The 23672-nt window shown below is 41.9% G+C and overlaps 2 protein-coding genes across 7 annotated transcripts in view; one reads left to right on the top strand and one right to left on the bottom strand.

Moving 5' to 3' along the window:
* The window catches only part of HPGDS (hematopoietic prostaglandin D synthase), a 30635-nt gene extending 11165 nt beyond the window's left edge, over nucleotides 1–19470 (top strand). For 2 of the 4 annotated variants that reach the window (XM_048303463.1, XM_048303465.1), the window contains exons 2-6: nucleotides 1401–1541; nucleotides 11731–11823; nucleotides 13825–13934; nucleotides 18352–18450; nucleotides 19116–19470. In XM_048303463.1, coding sequence (XP_048159420.1) covers nucleotides 1409–1541; nucleotides 11731–11823; nucleotides 13825–13934; nucleotides 18352–18450; nucleotides 19116–19280 — 600 coding nt within the window. In that variant the 5' untranslated portion in view covers nucleotides 1401–1408 and the 3' untranslated portion in view covers nucleotides 19281–19470. Of the gene's footprint in view, nucleotides 1–1397; nucleotides 1542–11730; nucleotides 11824–13824; nucleotides 13935–18351; nucleotides 18451–19115 lie in introns of all 4 variants that reach the window. The other 2 variants (XM_048303462.1, XM_048303464.1) reach the window with 1 other exon arrangement.
* Nucleotides 19471–21110: 1640 nt separating this feature from the next.
* The window catches only part of SMARCAD1 (SWI/SNF-related, matrix-associated actin-dependent regulator of chromatin, subfamily a, containing DEAD/H box 1), a 42125-nt gene continuing 39563 nt past the window's right edge, over nucleotides 21111–23672 (bottom strand). For all 3 annotated transcript variants that reach the window (XM_048303458.1, XM_048303457.1, XM_048303461.1), the window contains 3 exons: nucleotides 23093–23275; nucleotides 22304–22413; nucleotides 21111–21993 (listed from right to left, as the gene is read on the bottom strand). In XM_048303458.1, coding sequence (XP_048159415.1) covers nucleotides 21932–21993; nucleotides 22304–22413; nucleotides 23093–23275 — 355 coding nt within the window. In that variant the 3' untranslated portion in view covers nucleotides 21111–21931. The remainder of the gene's footprint in view (nucleotides 21994–22303; nucleotides 22414–23092; nucleotides 23276–23672) is intronic.

Here is a 23672-nt window from a genome sequence, read left to right on the forward strand (position 1 = left end):
TTTTTTTTTTTGTTTTTGTTTGGGTTTTCTTTTTGCTTTTGCTACTTGGAGGACAGAAGGTACGTGCTTTGACTTTAGAGAAGCAAGCGTCAAAAGCAGTTTGCTCTTTTCAGTGTGAGTTAAGTGTAAGCTTTTCTGTTTCTGAACGAAGAACTTCTCCATCTAAAATGGAAGCTGATGATGTATCTCCTTAGGCACATGTTTTCAAGGCAAGATGGCTAAACAGGGGGTTGTTTCTATTGTGAGATTATGTGGTAGCACTTACTCATTAAAAAAAGAAAAATGAGAGTTCCCTTTTTGTCTTCGTGCAGATGATCGGTGTTCCAGGCTTTCTTACTAAACATCTTACTTTTCTTGCTTTCTTACATAAACATCTATAGCTCTGATGGATATAAAAGACTGGTAGATGCAGTGCCTACTTTAAGGCAAAAATGAGAAAAGGTTTTCCTTTGGGTGAGGAGGCAGATGGTTGTTTCACTATCCTTCAGCCAGCACATTCAAATCTCAGCTGAGCTCTCTTTTTAAAGTGCTATGTGTAAATGCTTACCCTTTGGTTTAAAGCAGCCTTATCTGTTCACCTTTCCTGTACCATCCTTGCTGTACAATCAAACTCGCAAATACTTTCTTTTGTTGCCTGTTATCCTGGGAAACAAATAGAGCCTTCCTGTTATGTGACTCCTAATTGGAACTGAAGGGAAAAAAATAAATCACATGAAAACCTAAAAAAGTAATTTCAAGTTTTCTTTTGGCTTCTGTACAAGAAACTGAAAATTCAATGATGATTTTCTCAAAGCAACACTGTAGCCTGGTTTCCATAGCAAATTTTTCTTCTAAAATAATTTTTGTGCAATAGCTTACACAACTAGGGTAATAATTGATGCAAAAAATCACAAGAGTTTGGTAATTCTCATGATTTGGTCTTGGATGAAGGTCTCCATAAGCAGCAGGGGCTGAGCAGGGCAGGCCTGAACAAAATTGCTGCTCAAGATAACAACTATCTTCTGGTACGGAATATGATTTTAGATTTGAACTCTGGGAAAAAAAAGGCAGAAACCCCTTTATTAAAAATGGCCTGAACTTGGAGTCAAGGGAAATAAATGAAAGCTGAAAGTTCCTAAGACATCTAAAAAAAAAAATCAAGCCAGCTTTCTAGAGACACGCAAGGAAGAACTGCAGGTTCAGCTGTCCTTGTCCCCATCTGTGTGTGCTGTGGCTGACAAATGCAGAACAAAAAGGTGTGAGCAATGCAACCATTACAAAGTACAGCACACCGCGGCTTGGTGTAATATTTCCTTTGCATTGTACGAGCATGTCTGTCAAAAGCAAGCAAACAGAGTGGTTTTGTAAAAAGGGAGTTGAGTTAACCCTCTCTAAAGCAACTCTGTCCCCGCTCCCAGCAGGGCCCAGCATGCCGCAGTACAAGCTCACCTACTTCAACCTGCGAGGACGAGCAGAGGTCAGCCGCTACCTCTTTGCCTATTTGGGCAAGGAGTATGAAGACCACAGGATAGAAGCTGCAGACTGGCCCAAAATCAAGCCAAGTGAGTAGCACGGGTTCTCATAGCCAAAGTTCCACTAGAAATGCTGTCAAAAAGAAAAGCAATTGAAGAGGTACCTGTATGTTTCGTGAGCAGAAATACACCTAATTTCTGGCTTTAATTAAGGCTATGCGAGTTTTAAGGTGAGACACCCAAAATGTCACTGCTGATGCTCTCACAGGAGACCGGATCCAAACCTTCAGACAATCTGAAATGATTTACCTGCTGTCAGCCAGCTGGCCTTTTACTCCTGATCAATTCAGTCCAGCTTTTGTGTACCTAAAGAAAACCAAAGGAGTGCTGATCTCAGTTTCTCTGGATAATTTGATCTCAAAGACCACACCTCAGCCTTCACCCTGGGTTTAGAAAGCCAAATAAGAAAGAAGTGTCAGGAAGGACACTCCTTGCAACCTGAAAGGTCTTCAGAGAGGAAAAGTGATGAGAAAACAAAAAGTCAGTTGATATAGCAAAGAAAAAACAAAAGTATCAAAAGAGGTACTAGAAAATAATTATTCCTTAGACCAAACCCTTCCAGACCTTCCAGAAGTACCCTGCAGGCTATTGTACCCCATTCATTTCATGTCTTGTAGTTTAAATAACCTCTTTCCAGCTTTTAAAGGTATTTGTTATTTCTGTTCATTAAATTAGCCTTAGTTCAAATGAAACAGATCTTGAGTTTGAAGACTCAGGGTGTGAAATCAGAGAAATCTATGTCTTCATTTCATGGATTAGGCCTGTATTTGGCTACGTGGGCTATGACTTTCACATCCAGAATGAAGAGTAATGCCTTTAGTTTAGGGAAAAGACGCAACAAATGCACAGCGTGATTTCTGTTAATGAAGCAATGTTTCTTGATAAGCTTTCACACCATTTAGTAAGCCCAGCCAGCAAGCTACCAAATTTTTCCAGGGTGCTAATTTTGTAGGTTTGGTCTTTTCTGTTTGCAGTGACTTGAATGATAAACACCCAAAACAGAGCTGTAATCCAAGTGGCCATTGAAGCCTTCAGTGGTGCTCAAGCCTAGAAAACACTGGCAAAAATCCACAGAGAAGAATAAGAAGCAGTGGAACTGGGATGTTTTCAGCTAGGAATGACTGCCTTTGGAAACCTTTTCCTTAGGAGAGCTTAAGCCAGTTGACCACGTGGTACAGCTTATTTCTCTTTCACTGCAATTCTCGGGGAAGCAGGGTAGAAACTAAAGGTGAGATTAAGAATTCAGATGACCTGAGGAAAGCTCTGCATAGGCTTTTCATACTTAATTACACACATATTCACACATATGCACACTCACTTTTGTCCTGAAACAAAGTTGAGCATATAAGCAAACTATATGTTTATGTAGGGTTTTGTATACTGATTTCTTAAGTAAGACAAATTAAAAAGACAAAGCATAATTAGTCACTTAAAGGGTGCAGAGGCATTCGCATTCTAGGACAAGATGTTCTAACAGCAGAGCTATCAGACAAGGTAAAAGCATTGCATCACTCTTTGAATATTGTTGATGATCCCCATCTCTGAACAGCACAAGAAACAATGCAGGAAAATTCTTCCTATGCTTTTCTTCAGTGCTCACTCCACAAACCTCCCAGTGGAGCTTTATGTATACAGGACTTGCTCACTACAGTGAATGTCCAGCTGCAGCACCATTACCACAAAAACAATGGGAGCAGAGACACCCTAGAAATCTTAAGCTACACAATTTATAACTGTATTGGCTGCATTAATGGATGTTTTTGTTTCCCTTTCTGTGCTCTGAAGAGTTTGCTAGCAGGCTTACCAAGGGTTAATTAACATTTTTCATTTTCTCTGCATAATGGCTTTTCATAGCAGCCTCTATAACTGATCCCTAGATGAAATTCCGCAGCAGATAAGAAGTTTAGTAAAATGTGGGGGCTGCCACTCTAAGATTTGTGAAGTCATCTGTGCAAAATTTATTCTGGCCTAAGAGTTCTTTGAATTTCAGGCATCTGTAGACACCCAGTCAGTCAGTGGATGGGAACTGGAGTGTACCCTGCTGATGGACCAGGAAAACATACACCTACACAGAAACAGTTTGGTGTATATCTGAAAGTGCTGTCACATCTTATGGCAGCAGGCTAAACTTTTGCTTTTCAAATCTCCCTGAAGCCTAGCTCTAGCACCAAAGTAATGGTGCCATCTGCCACCACGGACATCTGCATTACAGACAACAAGCAGTTAAAAGGTTTGCCAATTAAAACAAGAGTAAAGGTTTCTTGCGTGCAAAAGAGTGTAATGCTGCTTAAGTAAATTGTCTGGAGATCACCTAGCTGATGACTACCTCCTCCTCCTTTGTGAGGTGTTTCTCATGGTTACTCACAGTATTTCCAGACAAAATGTTCTCCCACAGGCAAATCATTCAGCAAAACACTGAATCAAAGGTAGCAACAGGGCTTTGGAATAAGCAGCCTTAACTGTTCAACAAGACCAATAGCCAGTGCCCCAATCTGCCCTAGGGCACCTAAACCCTGACTTTGCAGGCTGTGACTCAACACGAGAAACAGTTGTCTCCTGGACAGGGAGTAGGTTTGTACAAGCTTTGTGTGCCTTCACACTACGAGTGTTGCATACAGCATTTCTCTTATGGAAAATAAGCCTTACATTCTCTGCAATCCTGAGTTTTCAAAATGTGCCTCAGCTTTTTCCACAGAGACGTGTTTTGAAGATGAAAATGCACAAGGGATCAGGATGCTTGCCTGCAAAGTTAAACTACTGCTGTGTTCAAAAAGTAAATGTGAAATGAGATCCATCCAACCCATTGCATATACAAAGGCATAGTTCACTCTGCTGAGAATTCTTCTGCGCCACTCTCATTTTTATCTGTATTCAGATCTTTTATATAAAGCTTTTTTTCCCCTCTTACTTCTGCTGAACTGGGTCTGCCTTAGAAAGAAGAGAAATAAAAGAATAGACTCCAGTCAGTCTCATCCTGGTGAAAACCAAAGGGTGGGAAGTGTTTAGCAATGATAAAGGATAAAGAATTACAGCTGCATTTGACGTGCCAGTAGTTAAAGTAATAGCAATTTAGTACACAGCTTATTTTGTAGCCCTCAAAAATCACCAAAATTGGTCCAATTAATTGAACTAATTACATAATTATATATTGAGGTGAAATTAAGAAATACCAGACAAATTACTATGCACACTTGCATACACCATGTTTGCCTTTACCCACTTGCCTATGAAAGATCTGGAGCCAGTTTTGACTGCAGTCTGCAAGCACAATGTGATGTCCCTCTTTTTAAAAACTTCAAGTATGATGAAGCAAGATAAACAAAAAAAATACTTAGGGAAGAAGCTTGGACAAGAGAACGCTTCATGTTTCTTGAGCTAATAAGGAGAACAAATTGAATAATTCAAGGTTGTCTAAGAGCACAAGGAGTCAGGTCTCTGAGATCTGAGAGGATAAGTTTGCTTCAGCAGTTTTCTCAAAAGTAAAGTAAAATCTTGCAACAAATACCAAGCCAGCCAAATCATCATACCATATAAACCAGGAAATACTGGCATTATTCTGAAGAAAAGACCTAGTTCTGTAAAACTGATGGAAAAGAGAAAATCTGTGCCTAAAGACCAGTGTGCAGAAAGGCCATTTAGAAAGCAGACTTGCAGCTGCTGCAAGTTTAATTTTTGACCTGAATCAAAGAGTGCGGTGGGGTTTGTTGTTTGTTTTGGCATTTTTCATGTGGCTGCCACCAATAAGCTGCAATCCTAATGTATCTTCAGGCAAATAAATAAATCCTCCCTCCTGGAAATACCATCCCACTTGATTTTGTTTACACCTAATGGTGCTGTTGTTGTGTATGCAAGGAAAGCCTTTTATAAAATAAGAACTTCTGTTATTTGGATTATACATGCTGAAATTAAAATTTCTATAACTCAGCATTTCTTTTCTTCCCTTCTGACACTAATCAGATCATCTTTGGCAAATTTTCCAGTTGGTGATTTTGGGCAAGGACTGCAGTTTATAATAAAAACAGGTTTAAGGAAGCCAGTGTATAAGCATTGTCCTGCTTTAGCACATAATTTTAAAAATCAGACAAATATTAAGCAGCAGCTTTCCATAACTCTTCACTTTGTATAAGTGAATAATTATTTTAACAAGTAAACAAACTCATTCTTTACAATTCCTTTTGAACAGACTGACTTGCCCATGCCCCCCTTTAAAGGGTAATCAATTCAAGATCTACAATAAGCTCATACAAGATCTCTATTTCCACACAATGGGCTCCTCACACAAAGCATCATTGCACTGACATAAATCATGATGCAGCAGAAAATCCCCTGTAATGGTGCACTAAGTTACCATCACCTTAGATATTAGGCTGGCAGGCAGCAAGAGCTTTTGATCTGTGTCTCCTTCAAGCAACTTGAAGCCAAGACAATAACACAGACTTTATCATCATAGCAAAGGAGGCTTCTGCTGTACTGATGGCTGTAAACATCCCATGAACTGTTTAGGATGTGCAGAATGGTGCTTGAAAGGTGCTTAGGAAACCTGATGGACTAATGGTGCTGAAAACACTCCCAAGATAACAGGTGTTTCTCAAGATTTACCTGACAACAGACAAAAATTCCTCAGGGGAGCAGTTGCCCTGCTTCCTGAGTGACTTTCTGCTATGTAGCTCTAGCTAAAGTGTGTACATAGCTATCTCTGGGTAAAAAGTAGGGCTTAGCAAGAACTTCCAAGGAGAATATGAGTTGTAATAGCACTGAACCTGGGCTGAGATTACATCAGAGCATCCTCCTCATCATCCTTTTCTAAAAGATTCAGATTCCAAGTACCTCCAGCTCTGGGCCTACCATTTTCCAAGTGCCTTGATCCTCTGTCATCGTAAAAAAAAAAAACCCATATTTCATATATTTCTTATTAGAAGATGCAAAGTATCTCAATACATTTGTTTCTCACGATCCAATTTAAATATGAATGGATAGGAAAAGCAGTTATAGTTAGTTTTCAAGGCAAAGGCAAGGCAAACTTATTTTGACACAGATGTTGTAGTAAGAAATATGACTGTGACATTTATTTTCCCCTATATTTGACTAATCCAGCTGCCTTATTATAGAGCCAATCTAAGCTTGATTACCAAACAATTAATTATTCAGCTTTTGAGCAATAATCAAGTGCTTAAGTACAGGCTGCATTGCATCAACACCATGGACAATTACAACATGGGCAGGATGAGTCATGGGCAGGTCAGCACGGGGGAAATGGGGGAACATTTTGGAGGGACAGAACAGAAATGAGCAGAAGAAGAATAATGAAGAAGTTGAGTGAAAATGGAAGAAAGAGGCAAGGGAAGGAGAACGTTAAGAGCTGTATCTGCGCAGGGGAGAAGAGAGGTGAGAAGCACAGCACAGCACCAGCAGCTGACCAGCCTGGATTCAAGGCTTGGACAAAACTGTGCTCAGCTCTGTTGTGTTTCCCCTCCCTGTCCCTGACAGAGGAACAGTCCCACAGGAGCTCCATCCACTGAGTTGTGGCCAGGAGGACGAGTGAGGAGCTTGTGCTCAGAGGGAAGGCCTGAACACCAGTGAGAACCTACAGGCATGGCAGGACCCCAGCAGCTGTCACAGCCCTTTGGGACTTGCTGGGGTGGAAATTAATTAAAGGGATGTCCTTGTTTTTAACACACATCAGGCCTCATCTCCCCTACTCAGCACCCAGCAGAAACCTTTATAAACACCACGGTTCTAGTCACAAAAGCCAACGAAAACTAAAGTAGTATGAAAAGGAATTAATCCAATTCCTAAACACTGCACAGATACTTTAGTGAGATCTTCCTAAAATGAGAAGAGAGGCTGCAGATCAGTCTGATGACTTGTCCTCTGTCAAGGTTTTCTTCATGGCTGGTGCAGATTTCATTCCAGCATGAGATGCAAAAAAACCAATAAATAACCAACATAATATGAAAAGCAAGAATTTGCTGATAAAAGTTCAACTTAAAGAAGACTATGGGTTTAGTTATTCAAAAAAGAGGCTTTTTAAAAACCCTGTTTCTTTTTCCAGTCAGTTTTCGATCTAAATTTGGAAACCAACAAACACGTTCACAGTGCTTTGTACTTCAGATGAGCAGCAAAGCAAGCGGGAGCTAAATGGGAAAGGTCATATTTTGTGCATGTCTGAGAAATGACACTGTTTGCACGACAACAGCAATAGATTTTTCTGCTTTTCCTTCTCAAAATTTATTTTGAGTGGGAGTTGGAAACATTGTAAGACAACATTGTTTTGAAAAACATGGAAAGGACATCATATGGATACACAAGGGTTTAAACTGATGTACCAAGCAGCCCCCAAAATGATCAGGGTTAGAGAAAAACCAGCAAAGTGACACTCACATCCTTCCAGCCTGCACTACTTTGGCATTACTGCTCAGCTGTAATTGCTCCCCAATGGACGGTGTTTATGCCTTGCCCCCATGACCTTGATTCTACCCAAAGAATAATCTCTCTCACACGCCAGCTTTTCACTTGCTTATCTGAAGTAGGAGCCTGGCAGGAACCGACTTAACTGCTCTGCTTATCTGGAGTCACACAAACCATGCTTTTCACCAAAACTGAGAAAACTTCAGCAGGTTTAGTACCACGCTTATACAACGGGGCATTTGGGCATCTCCTCAACCATGTCAGTGAGCAGAGTTGGGCCAAAAGCACCACAGGAGGTCAAAGCAATCCACAGAAGCCCATATCCATGAGTCTAAGGGTAACACTACTTAAATCCATGTGCAGACAGGTTTCTGTTGTAGCATGGAGCCCCTGAGGACATGGCCTGGATGTGGTTTTTGCAAGAGGCAAAGTTTCTAGTGGCCACATCAAAGTCATTTGTCAAACCCCAACCTTACCTCCAACAATCATCCAGTGTGAAGGCTCCTTACACCCTCCCTTGGGATGAGCTGTGTGACACAAATCTACCCCCCTCTTCTCCAGCTGGAAAAAGAAGATTCCAATTTTCAGAGAAAATGCATTCTTCCCCATAACAGCCAAACTAAGATATACAAAAAATTTCCTGGGAAAATGGTTATTTTAAGTTAAAAATGCTAAAAGATACTTTACAACAGGTTCCTAAAAATCTTGGCCATTACATGAATTTTAGATAACATTTCAAAGGAAAAGATTCTTTTTTCCTAAATTTTTCCAGACTGAAAGCACAACTTTATAAGCCATTATACCTTCTCCTTAAATATGAAGGAAATGCACTAGAAATATTTTCTGCCCCTTGACTAGTCTTTGTTATTTTCTTCAGCTGTAAAACAGCCTGAATATCTGCTGTGTTTTCTGGTGTTCAAGCATTGCATGCCCTGCATCTAAGAAGAAACCGCAGTTTTTTAAAATTATCTGCACAGCACAAGTGTACTTTCTTCAAACCTCTTAGAATTGCACTCATTTACAGCTTATTAACTCAATAATCAACAAAACCAGTGTATAATTGGTTACATGCACTCTATCAGCTGGGAAAAAAAAAATCTATGATTACGTAAAATCCCATTTTTTTCCCTCTTCTTGATAAGAAAAAATTAAATAGCATTTGGAACACAGAAGAAAGGAAGGAACATCTATCATTTACCATCTTTTACCCTTTATAGAGTCCATTGTTCAGTAATGATAGCAACAGATTTACTGCCTCCTAACTAAAAAAGCCCAAGTCTCATTATAAATCAAAGCATAAATACTTTTGGACATTATGGGACAACATACAATGAAGTCTGCTCTCATTTATTAATTTCATAATTGTATTAGGAATCATGCAATTGTATGTACACAAAACAAAGCTGTTGTTGTAGATTTCCAATTGCCAACTGTTTCTCTTTCAGAGAAGAATAAGCAGGTCTTAAAGAAAGTAGCTCAGCACTGAGGAGGAAGACCTTCGTAGACATTATTCATGTTTTCAAGGAATGAATAGCAATTCCCTTAAATTCAGAAATGACCAGATTCCTTAGAAACAGAGCATGAGAGATGACTACCACTCTGCCAGTCAGCTGACTTTGACACTGTAAACCATGTTCTTCAGCTGTTCAGAAAGATGCTTCCCTCCTTTAGCTGTAATCAAGGATTTCTTAAAAAAAAAAACCAACCAACCAGCCCCCCAAAAATGTCCATAGAAACAAACTGGCTTTAATTTTTCTTGTAGTGACCCACAAAGTGACACATCAGTCAAAGGTGGGATTTATAGACTTCTTCCACTGTATGTAAACACAGCAGCAAAACTGTCTGTTGGTTTCCGGATGAAGCAATCCCGGTTTCACAGTTTCCCAACCTGAGCAGTGAGTGACAGTGTTTTTTTGACAGCTATTGCCACAGACTGGCTTAGTCATATTGACCCTGCCAGAACTGCATCACCCCATAGCATTCCTACCGGGGCCTCCAAAAGAGACTGCTTAACTCCTTCATGGAGGGAGCTATTATCCCTGCTCTGGCTGCACTTTTGCTGTCCCCTGTTGTCAGGCATTGTTGTAGATCCCTGTGTGGTCTGGGGGGATCTGGAGCAGGCTGCAGGCTGACCACACTGGCGCATCCAGCAGTCACACCTGCTCTCATCTCCTCTACTTGTGCTGGCCTGAAAGATGTGCTTTACATAAGCAAACATTGTTAACATCTCTGCTGCTTTGGAGCAGTGATGCTCAGGGCACTCTGCACCACTAACCCACAGCACAGAACCAAGGCTCTTCTCATTTTCATAGCCAGAGAGCTTTTCTGTTAAACATTCAGGGATACAACTTGTCATCTCTCAATGATTCTCAACGAAACAAAACATGGACTTGCCGTGACCTTGCTGCTCTCTGGATTATAAACATTTGAAGTCTTCTGCACAAGAAGTCTATTATTGCTTCAATAACAACCAGCAGAGCCTGCTTTCTCCCTGGGGTACAGCAGCTAATGCTCATTGAACTCTCTTGCTTCTGCTAGTCATCAGCATCCAAATTTACACCGACTTCACACACTTCCCAGTGTGCTGAACTTAAGGAAAAAAAAAAAAAAGGTATCATGAGTGCTGTGTTCAGATACAGGAAAAAAAAACCAAAGAAAAAAGGCACAGAGGAGTCCTGGATGTCTTGTGCAACTGCAGAATTCATGTTGCAGATCAAGATTTGACATCTAAGATCCCGTACTTAATGTGATTCACACACTGCCTGCTAAACCACAGAGGAGCTGGCAGTGCTCGTCATTTATGAAGTTGCCTGCTATGATCAGCACTTGCAGTCACGTACTTGGAGATAGCATCCTTGGAAATGCAGACATTTACAGTTCCCTCAGTGAACAGCACCAGGTTCCCACAAGCAGATTCTCACTGCCCTAAACATGACAGTTTTGCCCAGATTAAGCTTTGCTCCAAGGTTCCAGTTCCATTTTATATCATGCCAGCAGCTTCTCTGAAACACAGCAAAACAGCAGTCCAAGTTTCCACGTAACTACGAAATTAATAACAGAAAAATAAGATTGATTTCTTATCTCACACTCCTTTGCAGATATCCACGACACCTGCTTAGTTTTTCTTTCCCTATACTTGAAGTCTGGAGGCTTCTTCCCCGTAACTGACTGAATTTTTTTTGAATGCAAAGCCACATCAGCTAAATTTGGGTATCTTTTCAGCATTTGTAGTTCAGTATGAAAGATATATTTGTCTCAGTGATGACTGCCAAGTGAAATGCCCTGTCATGATGTAAGTTCTGAAATGCAGATGCTTCTCTGAATCACTGCTTCTGAATTTAAAACAACCATAAATTTAGAACATCTTGCAGTCTTTGCCCAATCTGTAGCTTCATGCCCCAGTTGGATCCTGCACTACGAAATCTTCAGTAGTACTCTACTTAACCTTGGCAGTCACTTTCCTGGGGAGGAAAAAGCAGGAGAGAGAAGGAAAGACTAATATTCCGTGAAAAGGTCCCCTATATAAAGAACTCTGGATGTATAGGAGCATATTTGGCCTCTGCAGCACAAAGCTAGGAAATAGGAAATGCAACACCTGGTTTCTATGCTATAGTTGCCTTCATGCAGTGCAATCTGATTACATCCTTAGCCTTTTTATTTTTATTCCATTCATTTCTCCACAGAAAGAGTGTGAAACTGTTAAGTGCTGTAACAATGCATACCCTCTGAGTGGTAAAACTACAGCTGTCACAGCCTCCCACTGTTAATGACTATGATTTAACTTTTGGTTGTTTTTTCTTTCTCCTCCAAGCTATCCCATTTGGCAAACTCCCTATTCTGGAAGTAGATGGAGTTATCATTCACCAGAGCCTGGCAATAGCAAGATACCTTGCCAGAGAATCAGGTAATGTATCTTTGACTATTTTCTTTCTCTCTTTTGAACTCACACTTAATGCTCAGGTAAAAATACATCCACAGTAAAAATAGAAACAAACCAACAGCTTGGCAAGCCTAACCATGCAGAAGTCAACACCAGCATGGCAAAAATGGAACCAGTGCCTGGGGTTTGGGCTGACTTCTCCAGCCAGTACACTTTATTCATTATGTCTGCATGACAGAAAGCACATACCTGTGGTTTCCCTAAGGCTGCCAGGGCAGTTTCCCCTAAAGCTAAACCTTGAGCTGCCGGGGTAGCCAGAGAGATGACCAGGAGGAGGAGGTTTTGGAAGCATTAGAGATTATCACAGCAGGCAGAGAACTCTGAAGCAGATTTAGGCAACAATTCAGGGCTAGCAGAGAGATTAGAGGAGGTGGTGACATCACTTGCATCTTCAAATACTTACACGCTGTAGAAGTACACAACCAGTTAGATAAAATGATATAAGACTTAGCAATGCAAGTAATCAAAGAGAGTGGCCAGGCTTTGCTTTAGGTCAAAAAGCTTTCATTCAACACCATCTGCAAAATTGGTCTGGCTGAAGGCAGATGTGTCCATGGCATGCCAAACATCAGCAAATTGAAGAGGGGGGCTGGGAAGCAAGTACTATCCTACTTTTTTACACTGTGAGCAAACTGATGTAGCCTGCCTTTCAGAATATCTCCCATTTTCTAACTGAGGAAAGAAGCAGAAGTTCACAGCATTATTCTTCAAGGCACTAGCGCAGCATATTTTCAAGCATGTCTGCAATACTCTGTTCCTGCCCATTTCCTCCAGCTTTGATACAATTTACTCCTTGCAAGAGAGGAGAATGAGGAAAGCCCACCTGGTGATGAAAAACAGTGGGAAAGCCTGCCTTCCACACAAGATTCCTCCCTCCCTGGCTCCTGTTGGGAGGCTGACCTGGAGCCATGCTCCTTTTGCAGTCTGAAGTTCGGACTTTTTTCAATTGACTTGCACCAGTGACAAAGGCTTGGGATCTGGAGCACAGTCTGACCATGCTGTGCTCTTTCCAGCATTACTCATGCTGTCAGCAACAGCAGGAAAAAGAGCACACATGGAAGGAAAAGAATATCTTTTCAAGTTCATTGTGAAAACTTGCTAGTTCTGCCACTAAGTCAGCAAACATGTCACTAATCGTTTAAAATTAAGAAATGGCATTTTTAGGTGCCCAACACCAACAACTTTTAGCTGAAGGATCACAGAACTTGAGGCCCAGTAGGAGAGGCACAACCTTCACCTTCAAAAGCACAAAGTTTCAGTAAGGGAGATGACCTGGCAGAGGTAGGGCATGCAGTTTGTGATCCAAACCTGCACAAAGGTGAAACATAAACACAAGTCTGTGAAGTGAAAGTGAGGGAGAAAAAGTAGAACCATTAAGGGAACTGCAGGAAAGCCAAAGAACTACAGGGGAGAAAAGCAGATTTGTAAACAATACAAAGTTTGGCTGACGTCCCTGATTACAATGAAGGAATAAAAAGTAAGTGGAAGGGGGTGAAAATGTTCTGAATGGGGCTGAATGAGGACGGTATAGGGAAAAAGAAGCAGACTTTCACAGGTGCACTTTTGGAGAACTTATTGACCAAAATGTAAAGACCATGAGATGGAGAAGGACATTGAAAGCTGGGATGGGGAAAGATTAAAGGAAAGGAATTTGTGCTGACCCTCACTGAATGTGCCAGGACAGTGGAAAGCAGAGAGGGTAAAGAAACAATGTTCAGGCTGTGGGCTCAGGTACTGGATAGAACAACTCACTGCTTTGGATGGCTGTAAGAGGCCAGAGAAGGAAAAAAGCAAAGGTAGATGAGATGGCACCTGGATGCAAGGAGTCAAATCCATGTTGTTAGCATCAAAAAGACCTGGAGAATATGTATTTTTATGGAAATGTTCCCAGAGTTTACCTTTGGGGCATCAAAAACTGCTGCTGACACTGTCTCTAACCTCCCTTCATATGCTGGCTTCCCACAGGTCTGGCAGGCCGGACACCTGTGGAACAGGCTTTAGCTGATGCCATTGTGGACACCATCGATGATTTCATGACGCTGTTCCCTTGGGCAGAGAAAAACCAGGACGTGAGAGTAAGACAATCCCTAATTTAAACAAAGACAGCAAGTAAGCCATGACCCTGTATCTGAGCATCTCCTCTTGAGACACTGACGGGTGTCACCCACTGGGTCCATCAGCAAAGCTGGGCCCGTGGAGCTCTGTGGTTCTTCCTTGAGGCTGATCCCACCTCCTCCTTCACCAGGTTGTTTTCACCTTTGGTGGAAACTCTGAGGCCATCATGAGCTGCCCCTCACTAGTGCAGCTTGAACCAAGGATGTGCCTACACCGAACTGCTCTTCAAAAGGGCAAAGATGAGACACTTCCACCCCAGCTGGCACTGTGGAATTCCTCTCTCCTGTCACAAGGAGCCTGTGCTCAAGTCTTTCTGCCAACTCAATAAGATAAATAGCCCCATCCCATCCTTTAGTGCTTTTGCATTTTGATTTCCTCTAGGTGTTCAATAAGTATCAGTCTTTAATAACATCAGCTACCACGGACAACTGCTTGTCAGTCAGCAGAGTGGTGTAGAACAGTGGGCACTGCTAAAAAGGGCAGGTAGCACAGCACTCACTGTGCTCTTCAGATGTCACAGCCCACCTTGGTCCTCTGCAGTGCTTTTGACAGCAGGCTATGGTGCCATGGCTACTTTAACACACCGTCACGGGCTTGTCCTACAGCATTTGGGGTTTCTTTTGGCATGAGTGCCTCTCACCAGAATCCCAAAAGCAAGCACACAGATCAGTTGCTGGGGGAAGAAGGCGATGGGTAAGTTCACTCCAGCGTTACAATGGCTCTGCACAGCTCTGACCTGAGCAGATAACCACACCCTCTTAGGGAAGTGGAGGTGTAACAACAGGTCTCACTGTAAACTGCCAGTGCAGCCACCTTCCATTTATTCAAAGGTAGCATTTCTGATCATTTAGTGTATCTTATTGCAGAGACCACAGAGTAAAAAATGGTGCCCCAAACCATTAATAATAAAGAAACAATAATCTTGCAGGGGGAAATCTGAAAGCATATTTGGAGCTTTAGTACTTAAAAGTGTGAATTACTTACATTTCCTAGTGATTTCCTAAAGTTTCCTAGTTTGGGGAGGGTAAGTTGACTCACGAGTTTTAATCATTTCAGAAGAGCCACACTCCTGCTGATGTGCTGGTGCAGAGGCAGCACTGCTGCTCCCCCATAGGGAAGCTCCTGTTGTAACTCCTGCGGGTGTCCCAGCTCGTACTCAAGCACTTCTCCAAAAAAGGACCCAGATCGTGTCACCAATGATTAATTTAAACGGGAAGAGCTGGTAGCCAACTCCTGTGTGCCCATCCGCACGTATGCATGCAAGGTTATGTGCTGGGGCCAAGTATGATGGGGAATTTCACTTTCCCAGACTCTCCCAACGCTGTCCTCCCTCTCTCCTCCCGGGTCCGCTGCCACCACCTTGTGGTCGAAGTGGCACCTCATGGTCTCACCAGGCCAGGTTTAAGTCAGTTACACGCACTGAAGTCAGAACACCTCCCCAGGCCTGACCAGTGCTCACAGGAACACACATCCCGGAGATGGTGAGAGGAAATGTTATGCCGTCTAGTCAGTAGCAATGAGAAATCAACGAAAAGTAGGGGAGCAGAGCTGGAAGATGCCTATGGAAGCTCCCTCCGTGCCAGGCACAGACTCTCCCTTCACCCCACATTCCCTAAAACACAGCTGGCATTGCAAGAGCTTTGCGCTCACCATAGCAAAGCTCCAGGGCTGAGATGAGCAGGTTCTGCCACTCCAGAAGAGTGTTCCCATCAGCTTCTCAGCTTGGCTGTGCACTTCTGTAGTTGGGGAAGGTTGCTACCATCACGACCACACAATTGTTTGGGGTTTTCTTTGCAGGGTGAAACAGTGGGGAGGGGATCACTTACCTTAAAGAAAGGAAATACTACAACCCAGGGCACAGATATCAGATTTCTGGACTGCAAACTCCTGGCTGATATTTGCAGTCACCTCATCCAGTTACTAAGCTCTTAACAAAGAAGAAAATTATGTCAAATCTTCAATCATGTCCATAGAAACACTGGTTTGATTTCAGCCTGCGTTTAGGTTTCTGACTCTTCCAATTTATTTTTTCATTAACCTCAATTAAAGCTGTAGAAATAATTCCATTCCTGTACACCAGTGCTTATTTACCCAAGCCTATCTTCCTCCAAAATTAGGCCAAGCACAGTAACTGCACAAATTGTGCCACATGAGTTGACCAGATGACCAGATGGTTCCAGCAGTCTGCAGTCTTAATTGTTTCCATGCAGGTGAGAAGAGAAAAAAGAAGCAGTTTTCCACTCCGAAGAAAACAGCTTAGCCCTTTTAAAAAGCAGCTTAAATACTTTCTGCTATGGGGAACAGCTGGTGGAGAACCACCACCATCCATAACCTCATGCTTCAGCCATTAACACACAAATACTAAGGCCTGAGCCTTTTGATCATCCTTTAAAAACACATTTCAGTCGCCTCAAATCTTATTGCTGTGGAGACAAAAAAAAGCAAAATAACATGAACATTGAAGTTGAGAGATAAACCAACCCCAGAAAAAGTTCAAAACCCGTGTTCCACATCTCACATGAGAAGGGCTGATAAGCAAAGATAACTGTCCAGCATCTTACTGACAGCATGGAAATGCTGAGCACAAGGGATTCTGGAAACATGAGACCACACACTAGAAAAGGTGACATTCAAAAGGGTCCCCCAAAAATAACTATGAGACATTAGGAATATATTTTATAGCTGGATTCTTCCTGAATCTGTGGCAGAGCTCCTGCCTTGCCATGGCTGGGTGGCTGTCAGCAAAGAAAAAGGAGCAGCATCACCACAGACATCACATCAGCCTCAAGGAGCACTCCAGTGTTCATTAAGGGAGCAGTTGGCTTTAAGTCACAGCTCAGCAGGCTGTGAATGCCATGTTTTGGTATCTAACATTAATCTTTTTCATATTTCAGCTTTCTTTTTCATTGTAGCCAGTTTGGTTTGTAACCGGGCAGAAACACCAATTTAGTGTAGTGGTTTGGTCCAAAATACTCATTACTGTTTACCTTCTGTGAGATAAGAATTAGGAGAAAAGCAAAGCAGGCACCAAACTTGAAAGAATATAAAGAAGTTTATTAACAGACCTAAAAGAAGGAAAAAGAAAAAAATAAAATCATACCACACCTTCAGAACTCTTCTCCTGCCCCCACCTTTCTCCCTTCTCCCACTGACAATGTAAAAAGACAACCCTTAAGATGGTCAGTCTGTTTACCACTTCCATAATAACCTTGTTCAGTCCATTTAGAAAGAGAAGCCTCTTCTTGCCCATGCTATGAAAACATTATCACAACGAGACAGCCGCCCACTTCCAAATATTGTTCAGTCCATTTAGGAAGAGGAGTCTCTCTGCCTGCGTGTGAGTCCTTTCCCCCGACTTGCAGCTTTTCCCACAACTGCTTTCGAGGGTCCACTCTTGAATTACTGGGGTATAAATTTAAGGTCGAGCCATTCAGGAACAAAAGTTCTCTTCACCCATCTCTGGGAGCATTTCATCTCTAAGAACAGAAGCCCTTCTCCTTCCCTTGGAGCAAAGGTCTTCCTCATCTTCATCTCTAGGACTATCTCTGGGAGCATCTCTAGGAACTGAGGTTTTCTCCTTTCCCATTTGGAGCAAAAGTCCTCATCTGGTCCATCTCTCCCTGTCCAAACTTCTCATGAAATTACAGCTGTGTCAGCATCTGCCTATCTCAGCGCAGGTGCTTTTGTTCACAAGTTGAACGCTCCACCCCTCATGCCTTCATGAAATTACAACGGGATACTCTGATATATCATAGCTTCACAACAGAATTTCAGCTTTAAGCATCTCCTCTTTCTCTTCCCTCAGGTTTTCAGCTCTTCACACCACTAATAGGGTTAATCTCACCTAGGCCTTGCAGCTGGAATGTCGCTTATCGCTGTTGGTTACATGACCTCTGCCAGACAGCAGGGCAGCTTCAGCTGAAATCTTGGCCTTGGCACTGGAAGAGGGGGGGGGAGCTGAGCTGCTCCGGCTGCCCACAGCCCTGCTATGGGGGAGGGGGGGGGGGGGGTTCCACGGCTGGAACAGGTCCATGGACTCCAGGATGGCTGTGGCCCGCTGGCCCCCGCATGGGCCCCGCAGCCACCTGTCCCAGCACCGAAATGAGACAGAGCTGTAGGGGGGTGTGTCTGTTCTTAAGTGTGGATCACAGAGGCGGTCACTACTTTAAGTGGCTTAAAAAATTGTCCATATTCAAACTGGCCAGCTGATGGGTTCTGTCAGGTCATAGAGGAGCTGTAAGCACACCTTTGCAGAATATCACTTCCGAGACTATGCTTGCTAACCCATGACATTATTAAATGAGAAAACCCCAAAAATTCAATTTTGCTGACTGCTTACACATTGGTGAGAATTTCTGTGTTTGTTTCTTCCCCCAGAAAAAAGCATTTGATGATATTCTCACCAACAAAGCACCTGAGCTACTGAAAGATTTGGATGCCTTCTTAGGGGATAAAAAGTGGCTGGTAGGGAATTCTGTAAGTATAATTCTTGTTTCTCCCATTCCAATCATGTTGCCAGAAAAATAAAGTAATTGACTATTGGTGAATTTCTGGGTTTCATGTCAGGCCATGAAGCAACTCTCCCCTCACATTTAACTCTTTTGTTCTTACCAATACACAATTGGTCACTCAACTGCAAAGTGGAAATTGTTTTCCACAATATTAGAAGTGAGGCAAACCAGGACTAGGATCTGCATTTTCTAAAGCAGTTCAAAAGTATGTTGACACAAAACATTTTAAATGCCTTTGAACTTGTGAACACAAATTCATGACTACACAGAACTCTGCTTATCATCACTGACTTATAAGGCAACATGAAAAAAACTTCTATAAAAACATAGTACCCTTTTTTACCCCAAACTGTTTTAAGCACTTTTCTGCAGCACAGTTTCAGCAGTAAAGACTAATATTGTAATACAATTAATATTTGTACCAAGGGCTTTATTTTAACCAATATTTACTGAAGTCAGGCCTTGCATTGCAACCTAACAATTAGCCCTGTAGTAACAGGCTTAAAAAAAATACCCAAGATGACAAGTTAAACAAAACAGATAAATTCACAGTTTTTTAGAGAATATTAGTAGTCCTGGCTTTTGAGATTACCAACTAAAATTTACTGCTTTTTCTCCTATTTCCACTAGGTAACATGGGCTGATTTCTACTGGGATGTGTGCAGTACGACACTTCTGTCCTGTAAACCTGACCTGGCAGACAAATACCCCAGGCTTTTGGCTCTCAGGGAGAGAGTGCAAGCACTTCCGGCTATTGCAGCCTGGATTCAGAAAAGGCCAAAGAGTGTAATGTAGACCAGTTGTTCAGAAAAACAAATGCATGTTCAGTTTTCAATATGACAAACATCCTAAGTTATTAACTTCAGAATCATTTATATTAATTTCAGATGGCTATGCTGTATCAAATCAAAATCTACCACTTGTATTCACTTCAAGAGAATCTAAAATACTGATTTAGTTGAGTAATAAATATTGATTCACAGAAGTGTGGTTTCAATCACATTCCCCCTCTACTAACACAATGATTGATCAAACCGATTAATATTTTGTGCACTCTCAAAGGGAGAAAAGGTGAACAAATCTTCCTGAAGAGGTGCAATCTCAACATTTTGCGTATTTCAGTCTTTCAATCTGGAGGAAAGCAAGTTAAATAGAGAGGGCAAACGTGTGGGACACTAAGCAAAAAAAAAAATAAAGAAAAAAAAAATGACCCACTTAGTCAATAAAATTCAAGGGCCTGAAAAAAGTGCTTGAGAAGCTTGAGGTTGATGCTGTGCCCCTGAAAGAAACCCAAACAGAAACTTCCAGAACAACCCAAAAAGCAGTTGCACAAAGCTGGTGCCCACACCAGCACCAGTTCTCCATAAATGCACCAGCTGCAAAAACATTCAACAGCTCAGTATCCCTGCCAGTAAGCAGGAGACACAAACTGGGGGCTGGTGGTGGCAACCAGGTTCAGGACAAATGAAGGGTTTGTTCTTCCAGGACCAGAGAGAAGGCAGGTGGAAATCCTGGCAATGTGGATGGCTTGTCGAGGCAAGTGGTTTACAGAAACTCAAGGGGAGACAAGTGCCTGTGAGAGGTCTCTGCTGTGTGGTGTAAGCAGATAAACCACAACAAACTTGGGAACACTCTGGGCTGGAAATGGCCACTGCTGGGAAAGTAGTTCCCTTCACACTTGCTTTTCCCTCCTACCTTTGGTATTATTTCATTGAATCATGAGTGACACCAAACAACGCCTGAGAGAGACAAGTCAGGTACTGTCAGAACAGAAAGCACCAACCTTTACTCATTCCAATCTTCACCTGCTTTGCAACTCCTTGCACGCTTTGTTCTGGCTCTTCAGACATTTTTCCTTCTTTAGCTCCCACACTCCTCTCTTCTTCAGCAACTGACTTCAGAGAGAGTGGCTTTGTGTTTTTTCCCTTCTGTACATCTTTCCCAACCAGAAAAACAGAACCATAGAAAAGCTGAAGGGACCTCTGGAGGTCATCTAGTCCAAGTCCATGCTCACACAACGCCACCTACCTAGACCCAGCTGCCTAGACTGCATCCAGTTAGTTTTTGGTTATCTCCAAGGATGGTGACTCTGGGATCCCTTGAGAGCCCCAGCTAAAAAGGGCAGAAACAGTTACAAGGAAAAAACGCCAAAACACACATGAGCTTCACAGCACCTAAAGACAGACATTGACCCCAGGGGTCTACAGATGTGATTGTTTGAGGAGTAACCACTGCTCCACCAAACTACATTAACTGATCCCATACACATCCACACCACCACACAACCCACCCTGAAGGGCAGGGATCTTGTTTCAACCCACATTTGAACGAAGCAGGTGAGGACATGCAGATACAATGGGGTAAGAGTTGGGTTAGCGTCACACTTAACAGATACACACAATCTAATTAGCTGTAGCATTAAACACCTGTGGTTCTCCGTTAAATCCCTCTATTTAGTCCAGCAGAACCAGTGGAATTAAAGAAGCATGGCAGACAAACTGATTCTTACCCATATCCCTTCTCAAACAGTACAGTATAGCCTCACCTTATTACAGATGTGCGTTTTGGAACAGACAGCACAGCCACAGAATACTTCTAGGAAAAGCCAAGCAGTCTAGTCCACACTTGGAAAACAAGTTTTGGAAAAGCTTTAATTTCCCATCCATTTTGAATTTGCAGAAATCATGTACAGTTTACCAAAACACCAACAGACTTGACCAAACCATTTGGCAGGAGTTCTGTTTTTACAATCAATATCCTCAAACCACTGTAATTAGAGTATAATGACACACTGGTAATTAACTACTAATATTGACAAAGCCAAGTCAGATCAATTGGAACACTCCAGCTGGCTTGAAAGCTGCCTATTTGATTTGTAACATGCACATTACCATCCCCTCACCTGCCCCAAATCACCACAACCATGAAAACATTTTGTCAATCTATGGAATTTTATTTGAACAAGTTGATACAAAACCAGTACGGAACATCAAATGAACCAAAACAAGCAGAAACAGACTCAAGCATTGTCAAATAAGGCACATATAAAAAAATCTACACGCGGAATCCAGTGAAACAGACAGTTTATATATATATATTTTTATATATATATATATATATATTTGGAGGTAGAAATAATTACAAAAATACTGACAAGTCTTAAGCAGTAGCAGATTTGTTAAAACAATTACTACTTAGGTCCCCATTTTTAAAAGTGATCTGTAAAAGCTTTATTCAGCATCTGATGTTGGCACATTTGGGCCATTTATGCTTTTAAGCATCAAAAGAATGCTATTGGTGTTAAAAATTTTCAATATCATGAGCAATACAATAAAGAAACTACAAAAAGTTATAAACGTTCATAAAACTCCTGGTCAACAGTAATGTAAGAGTCCTTGGGGTACATTGTCACCTTTCTTCCTTGAAGTTCACAACATATTTACATTTTAGAGACCCATTGAAGCTTTTAATAGTGTGGCTATATCTGCTGGAATGGTTCCTTCTTCTCCTGAGGAATAAAAAACAAGCATTAGTACAGCTTAAAATATTTCACATAAACAGATAAAAGCCTACGTCCCCCAAACTGTAAAAAAATCCTCTGCTTGTAGGACTTGGTCACTGATTTCTGGGTCAGACTCAGAGGGCACTTCCTGTCAAATCAAAGAATTATCAGCAAAAATACATCTTTCTAGTTTAACATAAAAAGACCTCAAAAAACAAAAGGCTTGTCTGCATCAAGAATCTCCTTTTTTTCAGAGCAACATCTTGCAGCAGCTTTAATTTACTTAAGTGGACATCATTATGTGCAAGACACCTACCTGATTCTGCTGCAGTCATATCTTGCTCTAACTTCAATTTCTGTTGGCTGATTTTGAGCATGGTTTCTTCAATAGTCCCCTTACTGATGAGCTTTATGACTTGTACTTCTCTGAAAACCACAAAATCGGAAAAAATCATTTTATAGCTCAGACTAGTGCAAAAGGGAAGGATGTTATGTCTTCACTCAGCTGGCTGGGGTTTAAAGCAAGGATAAGGAAATGAATGAGAGGGCAATACAAAGAGCATCTAGGTTTTTTCTCTGGAATAACTGTGCTCTGTATTGCCAGAAAACATGTTTTCTCCTGCACTCCCGGCCACTGCAAATGTCTGACAGGCACAAAAATCTCTGTTAATATAAACAAGTCAAATTCCCCCTAATTCCATGTTAGAGTTGAATACAGTTGAAATTAAACACATTCTATGGTTTCACTCCTTATGATAGGGTGGCACTTAAAAGCTTAGAAGTCTCCTGAAGAGAACAAACAGCTTGGCCAGGCAGTCCCAAAGACTTCAGATCTACCATGGAATAGTTCCCAGCACCAGGAATTTGAGAATTATAGAGAATTTGAGAGTTGTAGTGAACTAGAAAAAGGAGGAGAGTGTAAATAAAGGTTTGTTCTGGCAGCAACATGGACTAAGACAATTACAGTTCCTAGCTCTCACACAACCCAGAGCTGGTTTACACAAGTCTCTGCTTAAAATTTTCAACCATAAATACTGTCCTTTTAGTCTCCTTTGAGAGCTTGCCTCCAAGAAAACCCAAGCATTATAATTAAAAGAAGTCTTACCGTGTCTGACCTACTCGGTGGCACCGGTCTTCTGCTTGCTTATCGTTGTAAGGGTTGCAGTCAATGTCATGAAGGATAACAACATTGGCCGAGGTCAGATTAATGCCCAAGCCACCAGCTTTGGTTGACAGAAGGAATACAAATATACCCATATCTGTATTGAACTCATCTATCAGATGTATCCTGCAGAACATAAGACACCATGAATCAGGCCTTGGAAAAAATACCACACTGGCTCCAGAGCTGAACACAGAAGCTGGGATGATCTTTTGGAAGAGAGGACAGAGGCACTGCACAGCAGCTCCAAGTCCAGATGTTATGCAGCAGGAAAAAGGGTACCAACAGTCCTCTGCAGTGAGCAGAGAAACATACTGAGTGACAGACAGATGGATAGCAAAGAATGAAAAGAGGCTCAGAAAAAGATTTTTGACGATCACAGAACACAAAAGAGCCAGCTGGAGGACGAGGGAAGACTGAAGTACATGAAACAAATGGGGAGGCGGGGGATTAATTTCACTTCATGACTGTCTTCTGTACCAACTGCACATACAAAGGCAGGAACAGACATCAGCTCTACATG

This window comes from Corvus hawaiiensis, chromosome 5 (genome assembly GCF_020740725.1).
Source record: "Corvus hawaiiensis isolate bCorHaw1 chromosome 5, bCorHaw1.pri.cur, whole genome shotgun sequence".
Taxonomy (NCBI): Eukaryota; Metazoa; Chordata; class Aves; order Passeriformes; family Corvidae; genus Corvus; species Corvus hawaiiensis.